The sequence below is a fragment of the Salvia hispanica genome, chromosome 4 (assembly GCF_029641045.1).
Source record: "Salvia hispanica isolate PSC_SH4W2 chromosome 4, Shi_PSC_v1, whole genome shotgun sequence".
NCBI classification, from domain to species: Eukaryota; Viridiplantae; Streptophyta; class Magnoliopsida; order Lamiales; family Lamiaceae; genus Salvia; species Salvia hispanica.
This window is the reverse complement of record NC_142695.1, coordinates 34,630,759-34,653,168: the sequence shown is the minus strand read 5'-3', so window position 1 is coordinate 34,653,168 and position 22,410 is coordinate 34,630,759. Positions and strand designations below refer to the sequence as shown.

Below are 22,410 nucleotides of genomic sequence, written 5' to 3'. Positions count from 1 at the left end.
TGGATTAAAAAAGTATTAATCCAATTTATCCTTATTTAATTGGATTTAGATAAATTTATTTATCTAAGAAATCCTAAGAAATGTTTGATATATTCTGGATGTCTATTCTAAATAGAATCAAGATTTGTATAAATCTTGGTTGATTGGATTTTATTTATCTTAAGGATTATGATGGAAGTGTTTCTATCTAGTAATATCCCAGTACGATTTAAATAATGATAATCCTAGATCAACGTTATCTTGAATTGTAGGATTTGATTTTATCGAAATAAAATCTAGAATAATCCTAAATGGATTTAGATAGTTAACTCTATCTTGATAAATCTTATCAGTAATTGGATAATTATGATCCAATATAAAACCTAAATTATTTAATTGATTCTCCCTCTTGACTAGATTAAATAACTGTCGTTAATTATCCTGTGTATTTAAATGCCATGCATTAAATGGATTTATCTATTTATTTGGTGTTTATCTATTTTAAGAGGATTATCTGTTTTATCTGCTTATGTGATAATTATGCAAAAACCATACAAAATATCTAAGTGATGATTACAACAAGTGCGTTGTATACGGTCTCCATCGGTTGGACTGCAAAATTTTGTGAAGCTGATTTTCTAATATTATCGCCACCTACAAAGTAGGGACAATAATCCTACGAAAACAGTAAGTTCATAAGGGCGGACTTCTCACATAATAAATAGAATGAACTAGAAAGTGGTTCCCAATATTATTGCCACCTGCAAAGTGGGGACAATAATCCTAGGGAACTGCGAGTTTCAGAGTTCAATCAGAATTTATGAGATAGCTTGGTTTTATTATCAGCACATGAACATTGTTATGGGAGTGTGTTGTAGAAATAAAATTCTGTAATGCTAAATCTGATGGTCGTGCTTAGGCAGCATTAGACGTGTTGACCTCCAAAGGAGGAAGATATTGATGCGTCGGTGTTGTGACCAGTAAAATTGTCAAAATTTTAATGCGTATTAACCTCCAAAGGAGGATACAATTTATTAATTTTGCTGTTGTAAGATACATAATTGTTTTGTGGTTATTAGTGATTATGTATTGAGCATGAGTACGTGATAATAAGTTTCTTTGCCAAATCTTCATTATGTCATTTAATATTTGTCTGCGATCCTTAAAGAAAGAAAACTCGAATGCCTAAATTATGTAGACCGGAAACGAAAATGGATAAAATTCTCATCGCTGAAAGCTTGGAGTTTATACTCAATGATTCATGTCCTCCATTTCCTCGACATAATTCACGAAGAATGTTCGAGAATGCATTATGCATGTACTTGACAAGCTCTTTGAGGAATAAGGTCAAGCTATTTTCCTTTAAGTAGCTCGACAAGTCTTGGTTAATGACGATGAAAGATGGATATCAATAGAATCTGTCAAGATGATTCGATTGGAATATCCTAGAGTGACAGAATGTTTTGAGGATCTTTTGATCACTCAAATAGTTTCTGACACAAATCATCGCCTAAAGTAACAAGAAATGACTATAAGAAGGTTTAACTGAAAAGTAGAAAATCTTCAGAACAATAGTCGTTGTGTTACTATTAGAGGAAAGTAACATGATAGATGACGAATTCATAAAGGCTGCATTTTTCTTAAATCCTAGTTCATTTGAACAAAAGACTAGATATGAAAATGGGAGAGCCTGGATTGTCATCAAAGTTTGTTTAAAGCGAGAAAAGATGCTTTGTGAGTTTGATTGACCTATTTTATAGAAGGACAATGACTTACATGACAATGCAACTTCTAAGTAAGAGATCGTGATCCAGTTAGGTTTTTGTTGCAGTGGAAGCTATTAATGCTCAACTATTGTTTTATAGTTGATGCTTAAGGCATCATAGTATTAAAATAATATAAGTGCGACAAGGTTGAGTATTCAACAACACATCAACTTCTTACTCATTGAATGATAAAGTATTTATGGCTCTTAGCCTTAAGGCCAAGAAAATACTTAGAAATTGTTCGAACTGATCTAGACTATCAAGATTTTAATATTTCGTTAAATAGCTTGAGAGTTGAGAAAGTCTATTTGATGCACTGTGAGTTAGAATCATTTGATTTTGCAAGAGATTCAGAATACTTATAGAAGTGCAACATAGAAAGACTAGCAAGTCTTAATGGTTTACACCATAAGGAGACAAGCAAAGGGTTATGATCAGTAGCGGGAGTCTAATCTCCATTGACGAATCCAAGCATTCATCTAATGAATGGGATAGTTATGTAAGAAGGAATCGAAGTCTTTCTAAGACAAGTTTGATTATGTGATGAGTTGTACTCATTAAAATCTTATCATTGATGGGATAAACATTAAAGAAACTACCAACATCAGTACCTTCTACAAAACACGAGTTGTGGACTAGAGCGTCTCTAGTCTAGCACATCTCAAGGTGTAATGTTGTTCCAACACGTATTGGAAAAGTGTCCAAGAAATTGGAGTTGTGTACTGAGGCATGTTTTAAGGTTTGTCCCAAATGATGTAAGGTTATAAGTTCTGTAATCTTCAAAGATATAATTCTTGTATGAAGATCAGATCTAGAGATGAACTACAAGCCTAACAGCGTGATAACTCTCAAAATAAAGAGAGAGATATCAGATTTTCCACATTACCAATAAGTCATACCATTAGAAACTTTTGCACTAATAAAATCAACTTCAGTACCTTAGATTGTAAGAATCATATCGTAGTGGGAGCGTTCCACTGGAACACAACAAGTTCATGGGTCTAAGAGTGTCGTAAGACTAAGTCTTAGATCAACTTGAACATAATCCCTTTAACTACAATGTAGTATTGGTTCATTTGGATATTCATCCTTGAAAAGGTGATAGATTCCAAACTACAATCTAAGATAGACAACATATTTTACAAGACTTGCAAAACTACCTATAGGCTGTGTCAGTCAGGGGGAGCTAGTATATTTGCAAGTGTAAATATGGATCTCAAATGGCTAGACAATGACAATGGGTTATGCCCAAAGAGATTTCTCTTCTCGCTATCGTTGTGCCAGGATTTATTCGATCATATTGTCTATTAGAACTTACATAAATTAGAATGTATGTATTATGATTGTCAAGACAGCCTTCTATAAATAGAAGTCTTGAGGAAATCATCTACTAGAAACTAATTACATTCTTAGCATCTAAGTCCTTTTAAGATGCTAGAAAGAATGTTGAGATTCTCTTAGGAATCCTATATCTACACATTGCTTGGAACATTTAAGCATTAGAAATTCCATGGAAAGGTTTATACCTCTCAAGATGGAATTGTCTTGTCTCTAGTCAAGTGTCGTTTGACGCTTAGTGAGATCAAGAATTATGAGACTATTTTCGGAGATAGTTGTCTCATGTATGCTATAATGTGTACTAAGTTTGATATTAGTTGTGCTTATGCATAGCAAGTATATATCATATTAACCATGGCAAAGGATTTTGATTGAGGTAATGAATATACCCTAGTGCTTGAGAAAGACTAGTAATTATATTCTAGTTTACCAGTCATTCATGTATTGTCCTTGGGGTTACACTGTCTTAGTTTTATGACTAATCAGTGATCGAGTAAGTCATCCTCTGAATATGTGTTTACCTTAGGAATATCTTCCTAATAGCTTTAATTGTAAGTTTGAGTACGCCTACGAGTATTATTTTTGGATTACTCTAGTAAAGGCCAACTCAAGGGACACACGAGTTTATTAAGCTAAGCAATCACATATGGGGATGAAATTAATTAAAGATCAAGTACGCAGCAAAGACATTATGGTGAAAAAGATATAATCAGAGAACAACCAAGTAGATTCTTCTTTCACCTTGTGAAATGAATGGTAGTTCGATATATCTAGTATCAATACCTGCTTTGTGTATAAGTGGAGAGTTTTTGGCAGTGGGTATACTCGAAAGCATGTTTGAGTATAAGTGGGAGATTGTTAGGTTTGGTATACTGAAAAGCATGTTTCGAGCAAGTTTCGCTCGAATAGAATCTTGCTTGTATACGTAAAACTCTATAATCCACTTTTAACCCGATTCAGTATTATTCGAGCAGTTCCGCACGAATAGAATCACTATTATTATTACATTGTGTTTGCTTGTGCATTTATAAGATGTTTTATAAACATTTAAATGCATAAGAAGTAAACAAAGTCTAATTTTTTTGCTTAGTAGACCGGTTGTGGACGTCGTCCACTTTAAGGTAACACGGTCAGATCTATGCAATGCTTTGCAAAAGAAAAAGAAGAATTTCACAACCTAGATAGGCTTTGGCTACCTATCGTGAAAGGTTGCAATGTCAGTCCGATTATTTCTAAGCCTTTCTGAAATAAGATGACGTTGGTGTGGTATAGCACTGAATGGATCTAACAGCAAGACGTGTCTTTATGCTATCTACTGAAAGACTAGGTCTTGATAAAATACTATTTCTTAATCTACATACGTTAGCATTGAGCATACGGTATTGATAATGCACTACTTTGACTTATCAAATGGTGCGGGTTTTTCGCAACCCAATAATCCTGATATATTGGGTAGTGGTGATTAATATCTAGCGGTGCTAGGATTGCTATTATGTTGAAACGTGCGCGAGGTGAGTCTCGTTTGATAATGTCCTCAAGAGGAGCTCGAACAGGGTTTTATTATTCGGAAAACTGGCCAGTTGGAGTTTTATTACTCTATGAATAATAAATAAGTGTTTCTTGCTAATTCCACTCTTGGAATTAATAAGATATTAATTAATTAAGTCCATAGCAGACATTAATAATTAATGGACATTTATATCTTAAGCGCGGGAAATAAATAATAAAAGTGGAAACCCGAATTACTTATAATTTCGGTTTTGGATGGAGAGAGTTCAATATTACTTCTGTAGTGGCTGCTCGTAATATTCCAATATAAGCTTTTATTAAATTGTGGGTTCAATTTAATTAGTAAAAAGATAATTGGGCGAGCCCATATCCAAAACCTTCCATAGATCCCTGTCTGGGCCCATAAGGAACTTAATATAAATAGGAGAATAAAGGAGACAGAATGAACACAATTTTCATACTTGAAATTTTCGAAATTTTCGCCCCCCCAGCTTAAGGAGATTTCGATTTCTACTCCTTTTCCCAAAAGGATTTCTTCTGTCTTCTTTATTCGAGTCCTAGTATTTTGATAAGATCAGCCCACCCTGATATCGAGATACAGTTCGGGACCAGAGAGAAGATCCGTGGTCTAGTATTGAAGATCATCGTGGAGAAGGCGCAAGCAATCGACGATTCTTTGGAGAATCAAATCGGTAACCCTAAACCGTAGAATTCATGTTTTAGGATTTACTTTCTTAGAGCATAAATTATTTGCGTTCTAGCATGCAATTATCTGTTTAACATGTGAATTGATTAATCGCATAATCGGTCAAATAGATCCGTATCTGATTTATTTGTTTTTTACAAGTCTTCCGCTGTGCAAGGGGCACCAAACCCCAACAATTACTTCACTTAACTGTCAATAAATTCTGGGTGGGGGATCAGTGGAACGAATGGGAGCTGCGGATGCTGGCGGATGAGGTGGGTCTTCCAGATGAGGTTGTAGAGGAAATTTTGCAGGTTCCATTTGACAGGAGGGAGAAGGATAGAGGAAGGTGGAAACTATCCAGCTGTGGTAATTTTTCATCCTCCTCAGCTTGGGAATTGGTGAGATCCAGGGCGGAGAGAAGATTGGTGTATGAGATGATTTGGGGAAAATGTATCGGCCCTTCAATATCCTTTTTCTTGTGGGGGCTACTAGCAAATAGAATACCGGTGGACATGAAGCTGCAATGGAGGGGGATCTCTTTGGCTTCTAAATGCAGATGTTGTGAGAAATCGGGCATTGAGTCTAGAATCCATTTATTTGTTAATGGAGAGGCAGCAAGAAAGGTATGGATGCATTTTGCAAGATGGTTCCCTCAGGTGCCAACTTTTGCTGAGGAAGGTGAGAACATTGATTCGAGGCTAAGGTGGTGGCAGAGACATCTTGGCGTTCGTTCTAAGCTTCATATCTGTGTCATAATTCCTTGCCTTATTTTCTGGTTTATATGGATAGAAAGGAATGAAAATGTGTATAGGGAGAAAGTTTTTGAAGGGGAGAATGTGATTAAAAGAGTTAATGTGCAGTTGAGGAACCTTGTTTTGGCTAGATTGATTGGACCAGAGCAATGGAGAGGGTGCTGTCCGAGATTAGAGGTTATGACAGATCAACAAATAAGTGGCTCACGAACTAGGAAGGTGGGTAGAGTGCAGTGGAGACCACCAGATCCTTCCTGGATCAAACTTAATGTTGACGGTGCCTATCTATAATCGGTTCGGAGAGTTGGAGGAGGGGAAGTTATAAGGGACTCAGATGGTGAAATCCTAGCAGCTTTTGCTGCTGAAATGAAAGGAAGCTCGGGGCTGGAGGCCGAGGTTTTAGCTTTACTGATGGGTTTGGCTCTAGCTAAACAGCATGGAGAGAGGATATGGATTGAGATGGATGCAGAGATCGTGGTTCGGTGGCTGGATTCAGGACATCTGGGAGCGGCGGAGGTGTGCACCACTATGGTTAGAGTCAGGAAGGAGCTTGAGGGAGTCACCTGGAAAGTTTCTCATATATTTAGAGAAGGAAACAAAGCTGCGGACTTCCTAGCGGGGATTGGTATACAGACAGGGGTGACGAACCTATACACAAAAGAATCGTGCTTAGCAAGAGTGAAAGCGCTGTGTAGGCTGGACCAGCTCGGGCTCCCAAATTTTCGGTTTTGATGGTTATAGTTTTGGTTTTGCTTTGTAATAGTCTTGGCTTGGTTGTTTCTTTTTACAAGATGATCCACTTTTGGGATTGTCGCGTTGTAAACATTTCATTTGGATGATATATAGGGGATGAGGGTCCTACTCAACCCTCCACCGTGAAGGTGTTTGATAAAAATTTTCTTCCTATGAAATGTATAGCATCTCTAGACATTAATTATAATTTCCTAAGTTATCAAATTTTTTGGTCTATGAAAAATTCTCAGAAGTCAAAATAGTAGAAAATCAATGAGTGACGTATGCTTATTCACATAAAACTAGGGAATAGCCGCTTGAACCATGCTTTTAGTATAGAGTGATGATAAATAACTAAATTTTGTATTAATTATATATTAAAATAATAAATGTAGTAAGTGAATAAGTTAAAAAGACTTATTAACCTTTAATCTTATTTTTTATTTTTATATTTGAATTTCTTTTCCATTGTTATTAAAATTTGAATTAAAGTATGCACTAATTACATTTATGGTTTCAAAAAAGTAAAAAAACTATACACAAATCATAAATATATAACCACAACATTATGCACTTTCCATGTACTATATATGCATCGATATATTTTAATTAAATGCACAAATAAACCTATCTTTTTTTCAAATAAACTAGTTTTTGGTTGTACAAAATTTGGTCACATAGATTTGTTATTTAGTATGTACCATGATATACATGATGTTGGTGGTGCATGTTGAATACTACCATATATGTGTTGGACCAATCCAACCTGATTGTAGTACACCGAAAATCCGCTCAACGTTCTTCCTTGTTGCCAACTACTTTTTTTTTTCGATAAAAAGGCTCAAACCAAAAGAAGGTGAGCAGTAGTTCAACAACACAACCCTAACAAAAACAAATCTACCAAGACTAACAAAAAAACTACGCACCGACGAAAACCAAAGTAAAAACATATAACCGACCAAAGCTCATACCACACGCAAAAGCCACTAAGCAAGCAAGGCCAACAAAGCAATACATCAAACCAAGGACAAGATGAACCTCATTAGTGGTCTTTGATTGCAACCTTAGCCTTATGCTTGATGTCAGTCCATGATCTAATCCAGCTCAACTCCTCATAAATTTGCTCTGGTAAAAATGGAAACTTTGGACACCATCCTTTAGCCTACGAACCTAGCCTCCACAGTAACAGTCTCTTCTCAGTTTCCCAACTAGGGACAATCTTCTCGAAAACAATTTTGTTCCTAAGCCATCAAATGGACTAAGCTGTCACATATCAAATTTGGTGAAGGGAGCGTCCATCCAGCTGAGGAAGCACGGGACCGGGTCTTTGGGAAAACAAAGAGATAAATTTCAACAGCAGCAGCAGAAGTATCACAACCTACTAGAGCATCTGCATCCGAAAATGACATGATCAACAATCTTTGGCTCTTTGCAAAAGACACATAAGTTATCTTCAATCCCAGGGAGCCCAAATCTGAATAATCTCTCCTTCGTGTTGAGCCGTCCTTGGAGAATAAACCACACTAGGAGAGTTGTGCACGTGGTGGAGCAACTTTCCTCCATGCTAGTCTTCCATGACCAACCCGATTGCTCATGATCCCGCTCGAACGGGTAACCTGCAAATAAAAGTCAGAAACAGAGAACGGCTTAGAATTATCAAAGGCCCAAACTCTCTTATCGCTCTCACTCCCACTCTCTTATCAAAGGCCCAAACTCTCTTGTTGCCAACTACTTTGGAGAAAACAATGCTCTCTTTGGATCCACCGAACGCGTAATAGATTTGACGAACACCAACTACCGTGAATAGATTTTATCCACCAAGTAGTAGCCTATACTGTATAATTTACTATTGGTAGTGAATTTTAAGGCCAATATATTATCGACGCTTACTTTGTTAAACATAGGTGATTGGTTCAAGAAGTTGAAGTTTTTGTTCTACTTAGTCACAATAAAGTATGCATGTCAGATCCATAAACATTGATGAACTACTACTTTGAGAATCAACTTTAGATGTGTGTCACCAGTGTAGGCACGTCTTCTGCCAACGGACAATTCTTCCATTTCAAATGCATGCAATCTATGCTACCGAGCATGTTGCTGGGGAAACCACGTACCATCTCATGCAAATTCATCGAGAATTAGACGTCATGCACAGTCGACCTTCTCAAACAAGTGTCGCAAAAATCCTCGATGATTGCAATAAAATTTATTCACACGCTAATGACTTGTGGACTTAGTAACTTGGAGGCACTTGTTAAATAGGTCTTGAGAACTATTGCATGCAAGCTGCCGAATCAATGTGGTGCACTTCTGCAATGTCGAGAGTCCATCACTTCCAATTTCGTTGGGGCGCTACTGGAAATGCTCCTCATGCTCTGTCAAAGTGTTAGCAATGCGAAAAAACAACTATCTACGCATGCAAAACTAACACCTAAACAAAGATGGACATCTTTGGTGCTCGTAAGCAAAATAGTCATGGATGAGGCATGCAACAACTTCTCCCGTTCTCGTGGTACATATGACCTAGGTCGCCAAGGCATTGAAACTACCGCCCTCGGTTGCATCTGTCTTTCCACCATTCGGTTGGGTGCCAATAATTGAACAATATCCTCGATATCAGAAGTATCATCTTTTCCGTGAGTAACCATCGAATTGTAGAGATAAAATTATAGATGACGATGAATTGCAATTGTTTAGTTTCATATTTATAGACAAAAACTAAATAACAATGTAAAAAATGAAAATTTTAAATTAAAAATAGGTCAATGCAGTATTACGCCCTGCAAGCAACCGCTTCCAGTCGGACCCAATACCAAACCTCCACTACATCTTGCCTCTGGTATGGCTCCAACGGCGCGCCACCACCACACCCCACCCCACTCCACCAATCCGAGCGATGCTGTCTCATTTGGGGCTGCGATGAGTTCGGTGTGGTAACCAGTCAAATGTTCATTTTACTATGTGACCTAATTTTGTTATTTTTGTGTCAATATATGACCTTTGATTTATTTTTTGAAAATGCAGAACTTAATAATTTGTTTAATTTAGTCTACAATAAAAAACTACAACTTTCGAGTATCTAATTGCGCTCACCAATAATAAGCTACGGCGCAAGGAACACTATTCTAAGTGAGCCTAGACGGATATCCTATGCCAAAAGTTTTAATACATGATAAAATTACAGATTTTCTGAAAGAAATAAATTTGGTATAATAGTTTTTACAGATAATGGCAGACTGCAGATTAGAGATTTACCTACATGTGTTTCACTCAAAGAAATAACACAATGATCATTTTCGTTAAGTAGAACATCGTCATGCGTTGATGTCAAATACCCAGAACGCTATTATACATGAATTGCAAAAATCCTCAAACTATCTAATCATGAAAATGATGTGTGACCTGACTAGTGAAAACGTTACAATAATAAAAGAGGAAAAGAGAAAAAATCACTCCTACAAAAATGTCACATTCGAACAAAATCCGCAGCAAATTACTGTAAGTTAAAACAGATGCAGCACGAGATCAGGCTGCTGGTACACAGTAAGACGAGCTGAAGGCCGGAGGTAAGACGCATACCAAATGCGGCCCCGGTGGGTTGCAACTTATATTTGCCTTGTCGACATCCGGCAATCCGAGTTGAGGTGGCCGAACATATCCAGCAACAAGAGGAAGGCATAGTATTGAGATCACTATTCTGGAACCTGTTAGAATATCATGAACTGTGAAGTGTCCATAGCTTAATAGGAGATGGCAACGACAATCAGACGGCATTACATACCTTGTTTTGTGGAGAGTGATGTGTATCCTCTTTTTCTTCCAGCTACCATCCAGTTTTCTGAATTAACATTGACTTCATACAACACTTCATCCTGTCACACAGGAAAAATAATGATTTACGAGTATGAATGCTATGCGAATAGTACACAGTCAATGGTAGCTGACTGCGTAAAACAGAGTAGATTCTTTGAAACAGTGGGAACATGATATTCTCCAACCATCTATATCATTATGGTCTATAATCTACTATAATTAGCAATTCTTGTGTCAATTGTCCTAGAGACCGTGCCATTCAGCCACGGTGAATCCAACTTGGACAGCTCCATTTATCATTCCAAACTTGGGAATACTCGTTTTGGACCAATAGAATATTGAAATACAGAACAGAAAGTAAAATTACGTACAAGGTCATCAGAATCCTCGTCCTTGCCCGAGTCCTTCAACCTTTCAACTCTCCAGTTCATGGTAACAAGTTGCCCAACTCGGAGACCATTTGAAGGAAGAGGAAGAAAACCAACTGCAAAGCAAGGGTCAAGTACTGGTCTTTGTAAAACAAGAGCGCTCCTAAAGGTCAAAGGGTCTGTTTCACTTTCAGGTCCAGTAAGTTCCTTAGTTACGGGGCTATGAGCTCCAAGATTTCTTTCACCAGATATTGTATATCTGATATTTAATACACTGATTGGATCTGATTCCTCTCCTTCATCTGCAAAAGTAAGATTAATAAATTAGATAGAAACACATGGCAGTTATCTGTTATAGAATAAATTATAAAAGAATAGACGAGAAGCACCAGTTCATACTATAAGTATAGATACACATACACTTATTTTGGATATTATGCATAGATTATATGTGAGCCTATTTCAGTTATCAATAAGAAAATGCTTTAAAAGTGGCAGATATGAAAGAACGAAGAAAGAAATGTGTGAACTTAACCAGAAAGCTGGGCCTACCTTTGGCTGGTGTATCTACCACACAGATGCTAAACAGAATTCCAGCTCTTGATTTAGAAGAAACAATAAGAGGAAAGAACTTGGACACCGGTCTCCCATCACCTTTTCCAGTATGAGCAAAGCCATCCTGAAGATCTAGCCAAGCATCGGAGACGGTCAGCGAAGCTTTCACCTGTGACTGCAAAATTACCTGAGAAAGATGGGAGGAAAAGGGAACCAACAATTAGAAGGCACTGACCAATTCACACTGATGAGGTTGGTCGATATATCACTAAGATTTAGAGTCTAGCTTCATGTGAACTTCAACATGTACATTATTTTTCACATTTTCTGGTTCTAGTCATTTTTGTAGATCTGTTCTGTTCCGATTTATCTTCAGACAATTCCTTCAACTTCTATCATTTCCTTCTGCTTCTTATTCCCCACCATCTGTTTCATTTTATTTATTTGTTTATTTTGTTTGGGGAAACCGGGGGTGGGGTTTTAAAAGGACAGGATATCAAATGATCAGGTGAAAACTTGGTACAGCTGTAATATTATGCCATAACTTAAACAACTACTCCCTCCATCCCACTTTAGGAGTCTCGTTTACCATTTTTGGGTGTCTCACTTTAGGAGTCCCGGTTGGAATATTCCATAAATGGTATTAGGCCCCACATTCCACTAACCTTTTTCCACTCACATTTTATTATAAAACTAATATAAAAATATAGGACCCACATTCCACTATCTTTTTTCACCAACTTCCCTTTACATGTATTAAACCCCGTGCCGAACTCAAGTGGGACTCTTAAAGTGGGACGGAGGGAGTACTATTTGTTACACTAAAAAATGAAAAGAAAAAGAAAAGAAAAGTGTAGGGTAATTTGAAGAGTGTGCATTGTAAAGTTGCACAGTGAAATTGCAGCATATATACCTGCAAGAGCAAAGTACCATCACTGCATTTGTCTGCAACGCGTGTAGTCACATGGAAAGGATCCGTAAAATGCACAGCTACTGTCCTGTGATGTAATCCTATTTATTTCAGTCTTGAGTAACTACTAAAAGTAGGATTCAGAAGAAAACTAATAAAAGCAAAATAAAAATTCAGGTACTTCTCAAATGTCTGGTTATGAGAAACTCCAAAATCAAGTTTCAGAGCAATCGTCCTCAATCCATCCACAACACTTTGTCTCTGAGGAACTGTACCTGAAAAGAACACAAAAAAGAAATAGTTACTCAAAGTATTAAATCATAAATCTTTTGAAGTTCGAGGTATCAAAACTTTTGTGATACCAACCTGCAGGAGTCCCTTCAGCTAAGCCATGACTGATGGCCTTTAATGGAATCCATAAGACTGAAGTTATATTGCTTGTCCAGTCAGGCAAATTGATCTTGCCATCTTCTAGGCTCAATTGCTTAACGTCAGCAGATACTGGAGAATGATTGTCAGGTGGACTATCCGAGTGGTCAGAGTTATTTGCCCCAAATTCATGCTTCTCAATTTCGATTTCATGCTTCTCTGCAATGCTCAAGCCAGGGCCGGTGTCTATGTGCAGTACAGCACCCTTAAGGGAATAATTTATTGGTTTAACAATTATCCCAACCCACTGTGTTTCATTCATCAGTAAAGCAGATGAAACAGCAGCCGCAAGATCAACCAGAGACCTTGGTCTGGCCACCTATATAAATATATAAAGTTAGAAACCTCTATTCTTACTATGCACAACATACAGTATGATATGTAAATTAATGTGCCATCATCACATGTAAAATTCTATATCACCAGCTCAGCAGAATGTGTAGCTCAACTCATGAAAAAAGAACTACACACATAATACCTTCAAGACGGGTCTTGTTGGCTTTTCAAAACTCATAAAATCATCAGTGTCTGCAGGCCCACCTTTCGAGAAACTATGTGATCTAAATCTTAATTGACCAATCTGTCCTGTGAGAGCCCCTAACACATAGGAACCTGGTTTCTGTGGGGGCAAAGAAACTGTAATATTGTTCCTGCCGGGCCTTAGCACAATAGCTTCGGAGCTCTTTATTGCCTGAATACATAAGAAGCTTGGGTTACCCTTTTTATGCAAACGATGCAGGTGTGGAAACATGGCATGGAGGAAGTTTGATGATCACAAGGAAAGTGTACCTTAGCACCCTCATCAGTACTATTGGTAGCTGTAAGCATAACACTAAGTGATTCAAGAGTAATATCATCTGGAAACCCACTCCATAGAGCAACTGTGAGTGTGCCAGGGTCCCCATCACAAAGCTCTAGAGGAGGCCCCTGATTGCTTGAAAATGTTATTAAGGAGGAGACATCTAGTGGCACAGGATGCTCCATTTCACTATGAGCAAGACGGACAACTTCAGACTGAAATGCTTGTCGTTCCTTGGGTAAGAACAACCCTTGATCTAAGGACAACAATCTCACACAAGAAGATAAGTAGCCAGCTTGATCATTCAATATCTTTTGACACTCGGCCAAATTTGGAAGAACTTCTGCCAGCAAGTTCTCCCATCCTTCACCCGCATAAAGAGCACAAACTTTCTCATAGAGATTTGCTGCAAGATCATAATTTTCGTGCTTATGATGCACAGCTGCAATTTCACCATCAAGGACAACTCCATGTCTCTTCCACCAAGAACGATGATAACTGTCTGCAGCACCCTTGCACAGATCTAGATATTTTTTCTGGAAAATGAAAATGAAAATCAAACAGATATTTGATGAAATGATAGTAGCACATAGCTCTGGAGAAATTATAACACAGTAGAGGTAACTTAACATAGGTCAGTAAAGGACTAAACTTTAACAATTACGGACTACTATTAAATAAAGAAAAAGTGTTCTCTAAGAAGAGTTACCAATCAAACAATCCCAGTTACTCTTGATAACAGTGCTTCTATTTCCAAAGTACATTTAGATATCATTTTCCTATGCTTTATAAAACAATAGTAAGCTCCAAAATCATACGTTCAGACTTCTTGCGAACAATCTATCAACCATTTAGATAAAACAGCTAAATGAGCTTATGATGTTTCTAAGAAGTAATTCAACAGCTCTATTCTTAGAAAGAGCTTAATAAGGTATAAAATCTCATTTGTCATAAGCTCCCTCATTAAATACTATAGGATACGGTACTTAGATGCCCTCAACAAGTCTAAGTTCCAACCATAGATCCAATTACAATTTTGTTCAGATATCAAGTCATAAGGTTAATAACCAGACCTGCAGATGAGGTTCACAATTGTGTTATTGACACGGAGTAATCCAATCTATCGAGATCAGATTTTAAAATTAGACATCTACGCTGTATATTGTACTAGTTAACCACTTGATGTTGACAATAATTTGAGATAACTTCATTAGAATGTAGAGACATGAAAATCAATTACCTCAAATTCTTCAACAGAGGATAAACTTTTCCACAGCTCTGCATCAGAAATTGTATTCCTTAAAGCATGCTCAGCAGCAACAAATATCTCTGCAAGTCTCATAGGCCGGTCAATTGAACCATCAAAGTTTCCAGGTGAAGACAAGGTCCTTGACATGGAAACACTGCTCATTTTTTGCACCGCGGATGGAGTTCCTGAACTGTCTAACAGAGGTCTGAGAGGAATCGAGAAAATTGTCCATTTTAATGCAGTTATATGCATGCATATCCATACACAACTAAATAAAAGTAACAGTATACAGCCCCTACTATTTTGTAGAAGTTTAGTTTACCAGACAGGACAACTGTAAGCAGAGAATAAGAACTCAGAAAGGTCTTTTGCTTATTCAATTAAATAAAGTCTTTCGCTTATTATATTTATATTTACTGAAGTACATCCCATAACAAATGAATTCTTCCATGTCATATTTACAAAATTGAGCAAGGTTGTCTCCAATAATCTGCATACAAGTGAGACTACATGTCCCACCAGTGAGAAAAGAAACCATTTAAAAGACCAACAAAACCCAAGAGTATAAAGGCCCAACTCCCAAGTCGGTCTATCAAAACCTTTTTATAATGTACCTCAAGTGTTCGGCATCTATCTATTCTACCCATGATTTTGTAGGCATGCATTATCTCCATATCCTTCAAGATCTCTAAACTTTCTCCAGTATTCTTAAGTGATAGCAACATCATCAGTATTTCCAAACAGATATTGTATGTATATTCAGAACATTTTTTGTAACTGAATCAGGACTTTTTGGTGTTGAGCACTGTTTTGATTTTCCTTGGAAGAATCTCTATAGCTAGATACCCGAACCAAACAGAAATCTGGCATAGCTCATAATCATTTTTTTTATCTGTTTAGGTCATTTTCTTGTTTGTAACGTAACTTGATCAGATCAAAATGGGTAGAAGTGGTATTTACTAGTTTTGATTGTTTTTAGTCAAATAGCTCAGACTAAGGTTATAAGGCAAGCTTTGTTTACATTGCCTATGAAATGTGTATAGCTGAATCTATGCAAACCAGAAAGTTTCATTACCCATCACCAGAACTAGGACGACCGTCAAACAAGTCAGACATATTTCCAGCTGAAAGAGATGCTCTACGACGATTTGCCTCGCGCAAAAGAACAGACGGTTCCAAAGGAAGGGGCTTCCTCTGAATGCCGAAGTGCTTAAGTCGTGGAGATTCTTGGAGAATCATCTGCACAACCAGTGTAGAATATAGCTATTACATGCATTTTCATGATTATATCAATAAATATGTACCAATAATATTAATGCATACATCTTGAAGATGGGTATGCAGGAAGTATCTCCAATTATGAAGCTAAGCAATTGGTGAAAAGGGAAAAAATGAAGCTAAGACATTTTGCAATGAAAATTGTGAATCAGTTCTGTTGGTAGTTTGAATGTTGACAAAAAACAATCATATGATAAATCCTTATTAAAGCACAACCATTTAGCAACATGATTATCGTATCAGATAATCAGATAATGCCTCTTTAAAAACCCTCCGACTAAGCTATTTAAAAGATATACTGAAAGCATTTTGTTTAATAGTTTTTGCTATGTTTTGATGTGCAACATTCCATTGTTATTGTTCAGACTTACCTTTTCTTTTGCAAGCACCTCAGATGAAGCATCAGGTGGAAGTGGTGGCCAAACTGCTGGCTTAGGCCAAGGCAACATGCTGAGTGAAGCACTACAAGGAAGATACAAGAGTTATAGCAGTGTGCAGGAAAATTTAGAATTCTTTATGGTGATTAACAGATTGACTAAGGTTCTCCAGGCAGAAAACTTTCCTTTTGCAGTTTTGCCAACATTACCAACTATATCATTTCTGTATAAGTTCATATCAATAAGATCTTTCACAGAATAACAACTAAATAGTGCTAGATCTAGTTTTTCTGGGGAGGAATACAAAGAACCAATACAAGATTACAGTAAAATCGAGTGCTTACCTGTTAACAGGACTTCTTTCAATATCTGATCCATAGCCAACTAAATGCCCTAGCCGCATAAACTGCCACAAAAACAAATTATGTCAACTGAGAACTACCTTTACTCTGGTCAACAACTGGGAAAATAAATATGATACGTCCCTCTCCTAACAGGTTGGGCAAATGGGTAATAATGTTCAAACCAAATTAAAACAGTATCTCAAAGCCTACTATCCTAACAAATATCAGCATTTCATGACCTATTGCCAGGAAAATATACATTCTCTGCACTTGTGTTGGCAAGGAAACAGGAAGATGCTATACACTTTTCAGTAATCTAAAATTATTCTTGTGAAATTATGTTATGACCTTTGTATGGCATAAAGTATGTAACTCCCCTTGGACACGGTAAAACTCCTTTTCTACATCAGGTGCTGCTAATCCATCTTCGTAGTTAGAAGTAGTTGCACCAATTAATGCCAAGCAAGCTGTGATCACCCAGACTTCACGCATACAAAATGGCAACATACTCTGAGAAAACCCAAAATATTAAAGGTGAAAAATCCAACATAGTTTCTTAAGATAAAAAAGCCATCAGAACTTAATGCTAATACCTCATGCAACGCCAATGCTCCTGAGAAGCTGATTATGAATGAATAACCCCTTGATGCAACCTCAAATGGACGCTTTAATTTGAAGAGAAGCTGAAGTCACGGAAACCATTTTAGAGCATATGTGAAGGTTTTGAGCAAAATATAATTAAAGAAGCAAAAAATTTCTCTGGAGAAACCGAGAAAAGCAAAATGTTTAACTCATATGGAACAGCCACTTCCCTGAGATTTCACCAACATAATTTTTTATCTTAAATATTGTAGAAGAAAACAAAATAATTGAAAGGGAAGCCTGTATTATGACAGATAATCATGGCATACATGATACATATTGAAAACAGACTTAAGTACACATATACAACAACGTCCATACCTTTGCTTGGCAGGCAAATAAATACTGCCTGAACTCAAACTCCCTAAAAGAGTCATCTTGAACAATCTGCGCTAATGCTTTTTTCCCAGAGTCAAGCAGTGTAGCCTGATCATCTCCCTTCTCCACTCCTCCAAAGTCCCTCTGCTTTCCTGCCATGTTAACTGGAATGCAGGACAGTGAAATGAAAATTAAAAAAATACAGCAACCAGCATGTCAACAGCCTCCTTCCACCCACCAAAGCCCCTTTTTCCATGAAATAAATCAACAGTTTCATCTTTCATTTAAAAAATGAATCGTTTCATTCAGAAAAGCAAAAGAACAATGATGAGCACCAATTACACAAATACAATCTGAACTTTTTTTTTGTTCGAATCATCTTGAATTCCAAAAACATTAAAAAGTAAGATAGGACATTTGTGAAGCACCTGTTTCCAAATAACAGAGTTCAAGCTCGTCATATTCACGTAAAGCATCTTCATGGAGATGAGCAACTTCGAACATAAAAGCCAAACTTTCCTGTCATAGAGGGGAATATCATTAGTAATACTATTAATAGTATATGACAAGAGGCCTCACAAACTTTACAAGAGAGTTAAGTTGGTCTGAAAAGGGCCAAAGGAATCAGAAATTTGCACATAGCTTTAAAAAATTATCTATGTATAGTCGTCATTTTAGAATCAAGAAACATTTTGGTGGAATTTTGTGGCACTATATAACAGGATAAAAAAGGAAGTGATCAAGTGAGGGCATTAATTCGTTTGGAAAAATCAACATTCCCTATTAAGGCTTCATGCCACACTTTTAGAAACTAGAGACTGGACTCAAAATCAGGCTCCTCTGTATCATTCACCTAGATATCATTTGTTTCTTACTTTAAGACTAGATGTCAGTAGTCCCACCCCACAGTGCTATAATCTTTTGCATTCTTTCCCATCCCATGTAAAAAAAAGCTCCTCATATGTGTATGTATACTTTTTACTTCTAGGAATGAGATATGGAAATTCTATCTCTCCCAAATTAAGAAGCAACTTATACTACTGGATATAATACATGTATCTTTGAGCTATTGTCAATTAGCAATTTATGCAGGACCTCATTTGTTTATATTCAGCAATTCAGTTATGCAGCTTCACGCTTAACTATCTGTCTAGTATCATCATTAAAAGTATCCCTCAAGCAATCACAAGGCTTGTCTCCAATGTAATTTCCCTGAATCAGTATCAGATCTTAGGTAAATTATTGTGACTACTAAATGAGGGATTTTATTCTATTTTCTTTGTTCTTGGTCAAAGCCACAATTGCCTGAGAAAGGGGTTTGTCTGGGCCTGTCTCTGATGTTGTTAGCACTTTGGAAAAGGAATGTACAACTATATTTTCTAGAAAAAGTATAGATAGTTCCTAAGTAGCAAGACAGTGAGCTTACACAATATTTTCTGAATGGGCTTTTAACTGAATACTGATTTACAAAAATAACTTTAAAAGATCTGTAACAAGAAAAGTACCTTCAGAATGAAAAAATTGCAAAAGTTCCAAACCGGCATGAATCTCTGTTCGCTGAGCTTTCGAATTTCTTCTTCATAAAACTGAATACGTCTATCAAGTGTATTTCTGATGCATTCCATAATTTTAGCCTCCAAATCATCCCAGAAACTTGGATCAGGTCCATGAATATCCAATTTGCAGCACCTATGAAGCAATTGAGACTCTGTCAAATCAGTATTGCCTGTCTATGACTGTAAGAAATTTTGATTTGTATTCACTTGATCCTTTCCACTCAAAAAATTGTAGCCCGCATGAGAAAACAGATACATTATGTTACTGTTCTAATTCCACTATCAGTTAAAACATAGAATTTCACAACATTTGACTATACACCAGCATAAAGCTAAAGAAACAACATGTTTCCAGTGTAAGTCTAACCTTTCCCTCTTTTTGGAGCTGAAATCAACTTCAAGTTTTGCATATACTTTTTTGGCCATCTTGGTGGCCTGATCGTTGTGAGCTGGTGCTTTAGACACATAAACAATAAACCATTCTCGTTCATCATTTTGAACTATTAATTTGAGTCGTGGTTTAAGAATGTTCTTGAACTCATCAAGATCCTACAAGTGCAGGAAAGATTTGCACATTGAAAAAAAATCATACAAAATGAATAAGGAGAAAGATGAAAAACAGTTAGCCACAGAGAATAGAAGTCCCAGCAAGTGGGGTGATAGACTAATTAACCTGAACATATCTTGAGATGCCAAAATTCTTACCTCGCAAGTAACAAGAACAATAGTTGCATACGGCTCCCGGAACCAAAACAATGACTGTTCTTGAGGAAACCTACTACGTAGTCTTGCATCCGTTGTCAGTATAAATTCAGCAGGTAGTTCATCAACAAGCACAGGATTGCGGGTCTTGTTGTTAAGAGATGCCCTTTTGAAAGGCAACCTCTCTTCAAAGCCCTTCTTGATGGTAGGCCACAAATCACTTACATCCTCAACTAAAACAAAATAAAGCCATACTAGTAAGCTACCATCAACAATTACCAAAAGGCTTCATAATTCATCTCTCCCTTTCTCCGTTATATCAAGTAAACAACTGATTAAATGCGTAATATTGCTTTGTGTAAACAAAAAATCACAATCTATGGCCTATACCGAAGAATTATGCCGACTTCAGCACAGAGGCTGTTTCTTAGCTTTCTACATCCAAAACATTAGACATACAACATAATTCAAGTATCAATCTGCAATAGCTCATTCTGATACTTAATCAAAATCTGCAATGAGTAACATTTAACTATTCGAATTACGCAAGCAATTCTTCTTCAAGTGGATCAAAATTATATGCTCATGTACATAGATCAATGCAATCAATATATCTAACAATGAGCAGGCAATTAACTCTTAAAAAGACATAATTAAGCCCCAGAGACAATCAAATCCCCAACAAACAAACAAAAAAAACACTAGGCGGCAGCGAGAAGATAGAAAAATTGAAAATGGAGTTACCGGAGAGAACGATGTGAGCGAATGATGATTTGATACTCTGAAACTGAGGCAAAAAGGTCGCCATATCTTCAGCGATCTGCGGAGAGCATGAGTGAGTGGAGATCGGAAACGTGAGCACGGTGAGAGATGGGGAAACTCTTTTGCAGCTGCCGATTTAATCGCGGTCAGCAGATTTGCTTGCTGCCTTGCTCCCATCCAACTTGGGATCCATGGATTTTCATTTTGGAGGAAACACGTTTTATTTTGTTTACCAACTGAACTCGCTCTGCTAATAAAAGCGCTTTTAACTTTCACAGTTTGGTCACTCATCGCACGGTAGTTCATCAGGCCATCTCCAACCATTTACACCAAACTCAAACTCAAAAAATATTTCATATTTATACTTTTTCAATTATACCTCCATGCTTATTTAATTTACATATTAATCCAATAATATTTTAAGAATAATTTCTATAAATTAAATAATTAAGCAAAATTTTCTTATTAATATATTTTGTTTTAAATATACTCTATATTCAAAAAAATTACTCCCTCCGTCCCAAGGAAAATGACCCCTCCTTGGGCGGCCAGAGATTTTATGCAGTTATATTTTGTGTGGTAAGGGAGAGAGTAAAGTAAGAGAGAGGAAATAAAATAGAGATAAAGATGTTTCGATTTTAAGTAATGAGTCATCTTGATTGGGACAAAACCAAAAAAGAAAATGGAGCATCTTCAATAAAAAAGTATATTTGCAAATTCCAAAAAAAGTTATGTGTAAAATATGGCAAGCTAATTCACATTAATACTACATGATCAAAATATGGCCGATTGTTTAAACATCTCAAAATAATATTAAGGACTGATATGTAATATTCAAAAAAAATTGCAGTAGCTACTCATTTTTTGTGTTTACTCTAAATTTAGGGTTGTTTCATTAAAAAACTCGAAAATAGGTTTGGGTATGGTGTATGGTTGGAGAACTTTTTTACACCAAAAATGAGATTTGGTATATGGTTAGAGATTGTCTTAAAGGCCAAAATTTGACTACCATACAATTTGTAAAATACACGTATACCAGTGAAATTGAATCCAATATATTTGAGTATTATTGTACATCAACTTAATAACTCGAATAAATGATTAATTGGTAGTTTAATTGAAAATTAATGATTCTCAATTGAAAATTTATTTTAACTGTAAATTTATTTTCTGCAATAAGATTATAGTATCTCTTAATTAAAATTTATTAATCAAGATTGAATATTTTGTGTAAAGACGACTAATGCACAGAAAATGCGGGTTTAGTTAGGGGATATTCGGTTTAATAGACGTGATAGTACCGAGATACAGTATAAGATTATATTAATATAGGATTAAATTAGTATTGAATATGATTTTGTCGTATGATTGAATAGATTAAGTTTAATATTATTTTAATAGGATTATGTCTGATTTTGTTGTTATGGTTGAATAAAATCTAGTTATTATATTTAATTATTGTTCATCACGTTTCAATGAATACATCTAGACGTCACCACGGTTCAAGAACTGCCGGTTCCCGGTTCGGAACCGGCGGTTCAGGT

At 36.5% G+C, this 22,410-nt stretch overlaps 1 protein-coding gene across 2 annotated transcripts; it reads right to left on the bottom strand.

Annotated features, from left to right (window-relative positions):
• Window positions 1–10,043: 10,043 nt before the first annotated feature.
• On the bottom strand, window positions 10,044–21,073 carry CLUB (TRAPP II complex TRAPPC10/CLUB). Of its 2 annotated transcripts, none has more exons than XM_048092730.2 (21): window positions 20,849–21,073; window positions 20,108–20,337; window positions 19,770–19,951; window positions 19,352–19,535; window positions 18,275–18,365; window positions 17,850–18,010; window positions 17,480–17,569; window positions 17,235–17,396; window positions 16,887–16,948; window positions 16,537–16,627; window positions 15,963–16,126; window positions 14,879–15,092; window positions 13,629–14,174; window positions 13,318–13,530; window positions 12,777–13,158; window positions 12,592–12,685; window positions 12,414–12,498; window positions 11,498–11,687; window positions 10,949–11,247; window positions 10,546–10,636; window positions 10,044–10,468 (listed from the first exon to the last, which is right to left on the bottom strand). In XM_048092730.2, exons 1-21 carry the CDS (start codon window positions 20,910–20,912, stop codon window positions 10,290–10,292), a joined length of 3,774 nt encoding a protein of 1,257 aa, XP_047948687.1. In that variant the 5' UTR covers window positions 20,913–21,073; the 3' UTR covers window positions 10,044–10,289. The 2 variants fall into 2 exon arrangements, with proteins under 2 accessions (XP_047948687.1, XP_047948688.1); XM_048092731.2 differs by having other exon boundaries at window positions 14,879–15,077.
• Window positions 21,074–22,410: the final 1,337 nt, after the last annotated feature.

Excerpts from the sequence above, each read along its gene's own strand:
- CLUB (XM_048092730.2), bottom strand. The coding sequence starts at position 20,912 with ATGGCGACCTTTTTGCCTCAGTTTCAGAGTATCAAATCATCATTCGCT. Across the intron at positions 17,570-17,849 it reads TATTTGCCTGCCAAGCAAAG|CTTCTCTTCAAATTAAAGCG; the intron begins GTATGGACGTTG and ends CCGTGACTTCAG. Across the intron at positions 14,175-14,878 it reads CCTCTGTTGAAGAATTTGAG|AAAAAATATCTAGATCTGTG; the intron begins GTAATTGATTTT and ends TTCATTTTCCAG.